The following is a 10,734-nucleotide window of genomic DNA, read 5'->3' on the forward strand; positions in this document are numbered from 1 at the left end:
TTTCATCAAGGGATTTGGAAACAGTTTGTGTTGTTTTGACAGTCAGTTAGAAATTAAATTACCAATTCAAATGCATGTCTCGGTAATTTAATTAGTTTCCTGTATAAATAAATAAATAAATAAATAAATAAATAAATAAATAAATAAAAGTAAAGAAAAAAAAGGAAAAGTTACCAGACAAGCACACTTGTCTTGCATCTTTCTTGTAGTTTAACCAGTTTAACGAGAGGAGCAGCTCACTACCGCCACCTCCTGATCACACCTCGTTACTGCATCACGGGTCACATGACTTCACTTCCGCATCTCACAATGCCGCTCATTAAAACCTCCAGTCAGGAAAGTAAACAGCGAGGGAGACGAAGATGTTCGTGTGAATTCTGAAAGATACGAAGTGTTTTTAATCATTTTTATGAGAAACAGCAGAACAGACGAGTGAGAGGGCTCATCATGACTCCGATCGGACTGATCAGCGGGTTGCTGCTGCTTCTGTTGGGACAATCAGTGAGTACAGCTGAGTTTTAAAAGCAAATACTTCACAGACACAAACGTTCATGTCTTCAAAGAAAAGAGGAAATACTTTTAAAACGTTTTCCTGTCAACATTTATAAAGACAGCGTGTATGTTTCTCTTTTTTGTGTATCTGTCATCAATCTGATCCCAAATCAGATTATCTGATTCAGATCACATCTCTGATCAGAACTTACAGTCTGATTTTCAGCTCAGTACGACTAACTTTTTCAGCAAAAGTACAGCTTGTTTGGTCAAAAGTATCCAGCAGACAGTCGAGGATCAGGCTGTCGGGTTTCTGAGTCACGTGAGGGCTAAACACGTGACACTTTAAAATCACCTCCTGTGAGCCAGACTTGATTATAATCTTTAAAGTTTATATATGAATACTTATTCAGGTTTTCTCAAGATAAAATCTAAACTCAGTCAGATCTTTTACCCTCCGCTATCCTAATTTCCTAAGCGTACACCGAACATGCTAAAGATCATATGGAACATAAAGGCAAACTTTTAAAGTAGCTCGAGAATGCTTAAAGTACTTTTACCCAAGTACAACTTTAAAATATTACAAGCACACCAGGTGTGGCTTCAAACTTTTGCACACTTCTGAATAAATCCCAGCATCAGATAACTTTGCGTTGACCCTCAGCTCGAGGCTTCTCCATCGTTCAGCCTGGACTACAAGAACAACTGCTTCCTTAAGGATGGGAAAGAGTTTCGTTACATATCAGGTAGCATCCACTACAACAGGATCCCCAGGGTCTACTGGAGAGATCGGCTGCTGAAAATGTACATGGGAGGACTGAACGCCATCCAGATGTAGGTTTGACAACTCTTTGTGCCGTGAACCCCTGTTTGTAGGTCAGGTTGTTGACACAGATCCCATAATCTCGTTGCAGCTATATTCCCTGGAACTACCACGAAGAGTCTCCAGGCCAGTATAACTTCAGCGGAGACAGAGACGTGGAGTATTTCCTTAAGCTGGCTCAGGACATTGGTTTGTTGGTCATCCTTCGTCCAGGACCTTACATATGTGGAGAGTGGGACATGGTGAGCTGAAACTACCTCTAAATGTGTTTTAACCAGGGTTCAAATTACAGGGGAGCAGGGGGAAGCACGGCTCCCCGGAAAGAGCGGCGGGCTCCCCCCGGAAGCCCTCAACTGACACACCCAAGGGGAGCCCAACATGTGATCCAGTCCTGCTCCCCCGCTCTTATAGCATCATAAGGAAGAAAACATCCTCATTGATTTTTTTCCTAAATCTTTTATTTTCTTATTTTTAACTCAAATTTTTTATCTTTTATCTGTTTTTATGACTTTGTTTAATTTTGTTTTGATCTATATGAAGCACTTTGTGATTCTATGTCTGTGATAAGCGCTATAGAAATAAAATGTACTTACTAAGGTGACCGGACAGACCCCCCCCCCCCCCCCCCCCCTGCTCTTACAGCATTCTCACGGGGCTCCCCCGGAAGCCTGTGTGTAATTCGAGCACTGGCTTTAGCCATACGATTTGGGATGTTTTAACACCCAAGTTCCCCTGACACACTCTCTGAGTGCTGACGGGTAGCTAGCATAAGGTGAGCTCATTTATACCCTTATGGTTAGAGCAGGATCAAAGTCAAAGTCCGTTTAATTGTCACTTCTGCCACATGTACAGGACATACAGAGAAATGAAATTACGTTACTCTCAAACTCTCGCTAGATAGAAAATAAACATTTAGTACAAAAACAGTAACCAAGTTCAGAGAGACTGTGGGGGGAAAGAGAGGAGAGGTGGGAGAGCCGGGAGGGAGTTTAGCTTCCTAACTGCCCGATGGATAAAGCTGTCCTTCAGTCTGTTGGTCCTGGCCTTGAGACTCCGCAGTCTCCTCCCTGACGGCAGCAGCTCGAAGAGGCTTTGCATTGGGTGAGTGGGATCAGCCGCAATGCGAAGGGCCTTTTTTGTGAGGCGGGTGCTGTAAATGTCTGGTAGGGAGGGGAGAGAGACCCCAATGATCTTATCTGCTGCTCTCACTATACGTTGGAGGGTTTTAAGGCAGGAAACGTTGCAGGCTCCGAACCACACAGTGATGCCGCCCGCCAGGATGCTCTCGATGGTGCCTCTGTAGAAAGTGTACAGGATGAGTAAATCATGAAGACGGCGTCCTTACTGATCCGATTATTGTCCTTTCTGAAACTTGTTTTCTGACGAGTCACCTTCTGCAGGTCTTCCAACAGAAGCTCTCCTCCAGAGCAGCGAGACGATTAACGTTAATAACTCGATGAAGAACACCCTGTTTACAATGAATCTCACGCACGCTGACGTTGGCGCCTCCTTATTAAAAGTCTGAATTGATGCGTTCGGCATTTGGATTAGACTTTGAATTTGTTGGTGGCTTGTTCTGGTAGGGTGGCCTTCCTGCCTGGCTTCTCAAAAAGAAAGACATTGTGCTGCGATCGTCAGACCCAGGTAAGCAGCAGAGTGACGTGAGCAGCGTCTCTGGTGCAGAACGCACTCACCGCTGGGATCTGTGCTTGTTGTAGATTACATCGCAGCCGTGGATAAATGGATGGGGAAGTTACTACCCATGATAAAGCCTCACCTGTATCCGAACGGAGGTCCCATCATCACTGTGCAGGTAGAGCTTCGGACTTGTTTCTGAGATTTGCCCAAAAGGAAAGCCGATCTCTCACCTGTAGTTTTGAGTTGACAGGTGGAGAACGAATATGGCAGTTACATTGCCTGTGACTACAACTACATGCGTCACCTGACCCAGCTGTTCAGGTCTCACCTGGGGGACGAGGTGGTTCTGTTTACTACAGACGGCGGTGGTGTGAACTACCTGAAGTGCGGCTCCTTACAGGGACTCTACGCCACTGTGGACTTTGGTCCTAGTAGGTCTTAACGGCAAGCATGCTGTTTAGCATGTCTGCATACTTAGGGGTCTCTCACATTTTGAATTAGTCAGACGTCAAAAGGAAGTTGCACATAAATGCATCGTGCTTTTTCTCCACCAGCTGCAAATATAACTGCTGCCTTTGCTGCACAGCGACACGCTGAACCTAACGGGCCGTTGGTAAGATCCCTCTTCCTCCGAGCTGTTTTAAAGCTTTCACGGTAGAATGTTATGATCGCGTCTTCTTTTGCCGCAGGTGAATTCTGAATTTTACACAGGCTGGTTGGACCACTGGGGCTCCCATCACAGTGTCGTACAATCCTCGGTAGTGGCCAAGTCGCTCGACCAGATTCTGGCCAAGGGAGCAAACGTCAACCTGTAAGTCCTCTGAGGCAGGAGTACGTCCAGGACTTGTTCGTAGTTTAAAACAGCAGCTTCCCAACGGTAGCAGCATGAACTTAAAACGGTTTGTAACTGTAACAGTTTTAATAATTATCATTTTACCCATGGTAGAAAGCTTCCTGAATGGCGTCACCATGGAAACATTCAGTTTAGGTCCTAAATGATTGATACGCTAATGGCTAGTCTGAGCCAAGACCAAACCAGATACATACACACATCTTAAAATAAGTCCACTCTCCAAAGTTTCACAGCAGTTGTTGTTACTTCGTGTCAGTTGAAAAAAAGACGTGTAATGCAAACTAAAATTTGCATGAATTACTGAGGAATTTGTGGATTTGAGCTTTACGCTTACGGCCCTTTTCCACTAGTACTTACTGCACAGCCTGATGCAGCTCGACTCTACATGGTTTTCCATTACAACTGAGATGTGTGGGTGGTCCGTGCAGTTAGAAAGCACTAGGTGATCCGTACGTGACACAAACAACAACTGAAAAGAAGAGACACGGAAAAGGCTGTGGGCAACTAGGTGAAATACTCTGGACCAACCAATGACACAACCCCTCAGCCAATCATTGATGGATGGTCTTCTTATGTCGCGTTTTCAGCCCAGCTTTGTACCCTTGGAGCCACATCAAAGCAAGTACTAACAAAAGGGTGGCAAGCTGGTGGAAAAGCCTTGGAAACGTACCAAACTGAGTCGAGCTGCGCTGAGTTTGTACTAGGGCTGCCACAAACGATAATTTTGATAGTCAGCTAATCACAAATTGTTTTGGCGATTACGACAAATTGAACTTGCGAAAGCTGTAGCTTGTTGCACCAGCGAGCAGCTACTCTAACATGGCCATTAGCTTTAGCCTGAAGCGTCGACTCTGTTATAAGCTGTTTAAAAATAAAGTCAACAAAGATCATTTGATGAAGATTTCAACTTATAGAAAATAAGAAAAACAAGACGAAGGGCTTAAGAAAACAAAAACGTGCTTTTTTTTAACACTAATGTGGCATTTGCAGCATTCCAGCAAACACATGACATTTTGTTAAGGGTAATGAATTTTCAGTTGCTACTGTTCCAGCTAGCCATGCGTGTAGCTCACTGCTGACATTTATGTTAACAGCTAACTAGCAAATCAGCTACAGGAGGCGACTGTTGCTCTTCGTCATCAGCCTTAGTGTGCTCCCTTTTAAAATATAACATTCGTGTTTGTGATGTCACAGCTCGCAAACCTTTGAGCTTTGTCGTCAGCTCACTATGATTTGAGCTTTTCTGGTGATGCCATAGCTGACCGCAAAAGCCACCGATGCAGAAAGGCGGATGCAGCAGTGGAAAGTACAACCGCAATTTTAAGAGAAACAAAACATCAAAGAATTAACAATGAAGTTAATTACCAATTTGTTGTGGACAACTTTGGTTTATAACATAGTCATGACTAATTGACTTATCTTGGCAGCACTAATGTGTACTAATGGAAAAGGCCCTCTGGACTAGCCATTAGCTCGTCAGTCCTGTAGGGGAGTGAACTGGATTTATTAAATTAGAAGCCGTTTAAAGAATAAAGTCCCATTAGTCATTACACTCTGGTGAAATTCCTCTCCTCATGTGACCCACCCCTGTGGGGAGTGGTGAGCTGCAGCTGTGACTGCGCTCGGGAGCTATTTGGTGGTTTGATCCCCCCCCAAAAAAAAGAAAAGCCGAGTGTCAAGCAGGGAGGCACTGGGTCCCATTTTTAAAGTTTTTGGTATGACCTCACTGGGATTCGAACCCTGACCTCCCATTCCCAGGGCGGACACTCTACCACCAGGCCACTGAGAAGGTAAGTAAAAGGTAGGTAATATAATAGTAATTATAGCTCCAACTAAGGAACGGGCTTTATAATGACTGCAGAACCCGTTAAACATCTCATTAGGAGGTAATTCAGGAACGTTATTTTTTATACACTTGACTATTCTGGGCTACAAAAGCATTTCAGTATTAAGACTATGGTCACAATGTTATGAATAAAAAACGTCCCTGTCTCATTTGGTGCAACAACCTCTAACAGGGATAGAAACACAAGTTGCAAACGATGCTTGTTTGGTTTATGAGTCACAATGACTGCACGGGTACCAGATAATCCGCTTTTGGATCAATATTAAATCCTAAAACTGCTGTTTTAACTGCTTTTACTCCACCAACACGAGGTCGGTCTGTGCTATCCAGATTACTGAAAGTGCCCTCCTCCCACAGGTACATGTTCATCGGAGGAACTAACTTTGGATACTGGAACGGTGAGCCTAACTGACCAGATGGGTGAATCTTTCCTGAGGTAGTTACGCTCCACCTCACCCAGTTTGTGTTTGAATGAGCTCAGGTGCTAACACGCCTTACGCGCCTCAACCCACAAGCTACGACTACGACGCTCCCCTCTCCGAGGCAGGAGACCTCACGGAGAAGTACTATGCCATCCGAGACGTCATCAAAATGGTGAACACGCAACCTAAAACTACCAGACCAACAAATGAACTCTGTAGAGTTTTATTTAGATGTTTTAAACAGAACGGCATAAGTGTTCTGTCGACGATCTCCTATGAGATCTGGAGTAACGTGTTCTGTTTGAAACAGTACCGTGAGGTTCCAGCGGGACCGGTTCCACCAACAACACCCAAGTATTCATACGGTGCTGTCAAAATGAAGAAGGTGAACCCATGGATGATTCACAGCAGTCTCCTGATTTGTGAAACGAAGAATAAACAACTTCCTGTCACCTGCAGCTCCAAACGGTGTCAGACGCCGTGGAAACCCTGTCGTTATCTGGCCCGGTGAAGAGTGTGTACCCTCAGACGTTCATAGAGATAAACCAGGTGGCCTTCCCTCCTTTTATTTGCTGAATATTTATTAGTGATATTTTATTTGCTACCACTGATGTATCTCTTTCTGCCCTCCAGGTGTTTGGTTATGTCCTCTATAGGACCAGTTTGCCCGTGAACTGCAGCGAACCCACTCCTCTGTCATCACCGCTGAACGGGGTCAACGACCGAGCGTATGTGTCCGTGAGTGGGGTGAGTCGGGGTGGAACGCTGTCTATGCCAGCATCGTTTTTGGTTTCGTGTTCGATTCGCTGCTAAAACGGAGCCCGAGCCTGTTTCTGGACCTTCTGATTGGTGATTTTACAGCCTTGGTTTGAAGCTGTGGTTGACTGGAAAAACCTTTTTTAATTATTATTTCTGGTTGTAATCGGTCACTCTTGAGTTGGCTGAACATGAAAATAGTCTCCTACACCTATCTGCTGCGTTAGCTTCTGATAGAAAATAGACACACTGTGAATTGGACTTGCCCATGTTGACTCAAGATGGGGAAGGCTGTTGTTGGTTTAGTGTCCAGAATCAGCAGAGAACGTCTCAGTCAACAGAAGCTAACCATTAGCATTAGCAAGTCACTCCCACAGCCGAAGCTCCTCCAGGCTTTTGTTTTCTGTGTAAGTGTAAGAGTCGCTGTGTCTTCGTCTTCGTCTTCCTCCGCTTATCCGGGTCCGGGTCGCGGGGGCAGCATCCCAACTAGGGAGCTCCAGACCGTCCTCTTCCCGGCCTTGTCCACCAGCTCCTCCGGCAGGACCCCAAGGCGTTCCCGGACCAGATTGGAGATGTAACCTCTCCAACGTGTCCTGGGTCGACCCGGGGGCCTTCTGCCGGCAGGACATGCCCGAAACACCTCCCCGGGGAGGCGTCCAGGAGGCATCCTGACCAGATGCCCAAACCACCTCAACTGACTCCTTTCGATCCGGAGGAGCAGCGGTTCTACTCCGAGTCCCTCCCGAATGTCCGAGCTCCTCACCCTATCTCTAAGGCTGAGCCCGGCCACCCTACGGAGGAAACTCATTTCGGCCGCTTGTATCCGCGATCTCGTTCTTTCGGTCATTACCCAAAGCTCATGACCATAGGTGAGGATTGGGACGTAGATCGACCGGTAAATCGAGAGCCTGGCTTTCTGGCTCAGCTCCCTCTTCCCCACGACAGATCGGCTCAGCGTCCGCATCACTGCAGACGCCGAACCAATCCGCCTGTCGATCTCCTGATCCCTCCTACCCTCACTCGTGAACAAGACCCCGAGATACTTAAACTCCTCCACTTGAGGTAGGACCTCTCCCCCGACCCGGAGGTGGCAAGCCACCCTTTTCCGGTCGAGAACCATGGTCTCAGATTTGGAGGTGCTGATCCTCATCCCAGCCGCTTAACATTCGGCCGCGAACCTACCCAGCAAGAGCTGAAGGTCAGAGCTGGATGAAGCTAGGAGGACCACATCATCCGCAACAAGCAGAGACGAGATTCTCCTGCCACCAAACTCGACACACTCCACACCACGGCTGCGTCTAGAAATTCTGTCCATAAAAGTGATGAACAGAACCGGTGACAAAGGGCAGCCCTGGCGGAGTCCAACCCTCACTGGGAACAGGTCCGACTTACTACCGGCTATGCGGACAGAACTCACGCTCCTCTGGTAAAGGGACTGAATGGCCCTTAACAGAAAGCCACCCACCCCATACTCCAGGAGCGTCCCCCACAGGGTGCCCCTGGGGACACGGTCATAAGCCTTCTCCAAATCCACAAAGCACATGTGGATTGGTTGGGCAAACTCCCATGCCCCCTCCATCACCCTTGCAAGAGTATAGAGCTGGTCCACAGTTCCACGGCCAGGACGAAAACCACATTGCTCCTCCTCTATCTGAGATTCAACTATCGATCGGACCCTCCTCTCCAGTACCTTGGAGTAGACCTTTCCAGGGAGGCTGAGGAGTGTGATCCCCCTATAGTTGGAACACACCCTCAGGTCACCCTTCTTAAAGATGGGGACCACCACCCCGGTCTGCCACTCCCTAGGAACTGCCCCCGATGACCACGCAATGCTGTGCTTTTATCCAATCCGAGGCGAGATGTCTAAATATCAGGAGATGAGACTCCAGATCCTGCCGTTTGAAGCACAACTCTGATGTCACACATTGGGCCCAATCCCAGTACTGCACCCTACGCTCTTCTGTGAAGTGTACTTGAAGGAAGTGCGCAGGAAGGCTTCAAGTGTACACAAATGTGCAAATAATTGACGCGTGACAGGATGCTGGTTGCTGTGATACTTAAAAAAAACTTTATTAACAACTTTCAAACAAACAACTGAATGATTATTTGAAATAAACTTCCATTCATTGCTGCTTTGTCTTCAACATTCAGAGCATCAAATTGAGCCTTTTCTCTTGCAGCAATGGATTGTGGGTAACATCCTTCATCCAAGTCTGCCTCGATGTGGATCAAGGGTGCAAAAGGGGCATGATCAACTTCCGCACTTGAGAATGGGGACACCCAACACACTCGCGCCCTTGGTTAGGGTTGTGCAGTTGAAGGGTGCAAGTGTGGAAGTGCGAGTGTTGGGATTGGGCTTTGTGGGCTTTTTTGTGCCCTGAGTGTGGCCTGTCAGGCATTCATTCCTACTAGAGACCACAGCAAATGTATTGATTAAACGAGTAAACCACTCCTCTAATCCATTTTTAGTATTTCCTCCTACATAAACACTGGAAGTCCAACTACTCAGACCTTTGAATGATCAAATAAAACATTTACAATACAACATTTACCACAGTCCTCCAGTGGATCTGATGCACCACCAGCTACACAAACCCTGATTGGTTACATTTTATTAATCACTCTAATAGAAACCTGTCTCTTCTCCAGTCTGCTGTAGGAATTCTGGAAAGGAACAAAGTCTTGAGTGTGAATGTGACTGGGAAGGCTGGGAGTCAGGTGGACGTACTGGTGGAGAACATGGGCCGAATTAACTTCGGCAATTCCATCAAAGACTTTAAGGTTTAACTGCAAAATGAAGGTTAAATTTGATTAGAATTTAGGGTCATTCTTATTTTTCTAATTTCTCTTCTATAATTTCTGTTCAGGGGTTGGTGTCCAATCTAACTCTCGCGGGAGTCCCCCTTTCTGGCTGGACCATTTATAGCCTCAGCATCGATGAAGCAGTCAGCCAGGGTCTCCTTGGAGAGGAGCCAGCCACATGGACAGACCCATCTCCACCTGCTGCTCTGTCACCTCCGACCTTCTACGAGGGGAGATTTATAATCCCAGACGGCATCCCAGACCTCCCTCAGGACTCCTACGTCAAGCTGCCCAACTGGAGGAAGGCATGTGGCCCCCATTAGTCATTTAGACCTGGCTGGTTGTTTATTTTAATCTTCACTGGGACAGCAAAGAGCTACGGAGAAACTGGATCATCTGTTTTATGGATTAAATTTTAGATGAACTGAAGACTTCATTTCATCACGGTAATTTCTGCATGTGTCTTTTTTCAGGGGCAGATCTGGATTAACGGCTTCAATTTAGGACGCTACTGGCCCGCTCGAGGTCCTCAGGTGACACTTTTTGTCCCCGCCCACATCCTCAGCACGGCCGCGCCCAACAACGTGACCGTCCTGGAGCTGGAGGCGGCTCCGTGCAGCGGCCAAACGTGCACCGTGGAGTTCACCGACACCCCGATCCTTAACGCACCGGTCGAGTCCGAGTACCGACACCACCGGCTGTTTATGAAAGAAGATCTACTGTGATGAGAGAAGTCGCTGCTGCACAAAAGGAATCTGTTTACACTTTATATGCAGCCCTTAAATCAACACCTGTGTGGTCAACGTGCCTGATTTTTTAAGCAGTGTTGTATAAAACGAACTTCATTAGAGGATAGAATTTCAATTTTTCTTTAATTCCTATTTTTATCTGTGTGTGTGTGTGTGTGTGTGTGTGTGTGTGTGTGTGTGTGTGTGTGTGTGTGTGTGTGTGTGTGTGTGTGTGTGTGTGTGTGTGTGTGTGTGTGTGTGTGTGTGTGTGTGTGTGTGTACCTCACTGATTGTTTTTTCTTACAGGGATTTAGATCTTTCTCCTTTCAAAAGGGATTATGGGCCTTTTCATCACAGTGTTTTTGAAACGTTTA

General features: G+C 46.5%; 1 protein-coding gene across 1 annotated transcript; it reads left to right on the top strand.

Moving 5' to 3' along the window:
- The first annotated feature begins 307 nt into the window (after nt 1-307).
- Nucleotides 308-10,530, top strand: glb1 (galactosidase, beta 1). Its single transcript, XM_015943748.3, has 16 exons — nt 308-501; nt 1,157-1,326; nt 1,407-1,557; nt 2,899-2,959; nt 3,034-3,128; nt 3,204-3,384; nt 3,508-3,566; nt 3,643-3,764; nt 6,010-6,050; nt 6,134-6,246; nt 6,385-6,459; nt 6,534-6,623; nt 6,708-6,821; nt 9,480-9,611; nt 9,698-9,937; nt 10,106-10,530. Exons 1-16 carry the CDS (start codon nt 448-450, stop codon nt 10,355-10,357), a joined length of 1,950 nt encoding a protein of 649 aa, XP_015799234.1. The 5' UTR covers nt 308-447; the 3' UTR covers nt 10,358-10,530.
- Nucleotides 10,531-10,734: the final 204 nt, after the last annotated feature.

Source organism: Nothobranchius furzeri, chromosome 6 (assembly GCF_043380555.1).
Source record: "Nothobranchius furzeri strain GRZ-AD chromosome 6, NfurGRZ-RIMD1, whole genome shotgun sequence".
NCBI classification, from domain to species: domain Eukaryota; kingdom Metazoa; phylum Chordata; class Actinopteri; order Cyprinodontiformes; family Nothobranchiidae; genus Nothobranchius; species Nothobranchius furzeri.

Excerpts from the sequence above, each read along its gene's own strand:
- glb1 (XM_015943748.3), top strand. The coding sequence starts at position 448 with ATGACTCCGATCGGACTGATCAGCGGGTTGCTGCTGCTTCTGTTGGGA. Across the intron at positions 1,327-1,406 it reads GGACTGAACGCCATCCAGAT|CTATATTCCCTGGAACTACC; the intron begins GTAGGTTTGACA and ends ATCTCGTTGCAG. Across the intron at positions 9,612-9,697 it reads ATTCCATCAAAGACTTTAAG|GGGTTGGTGTCCAATCTAAC; the intron begins GTTTAACTGCAA and ends ATTTCTGTTCAG.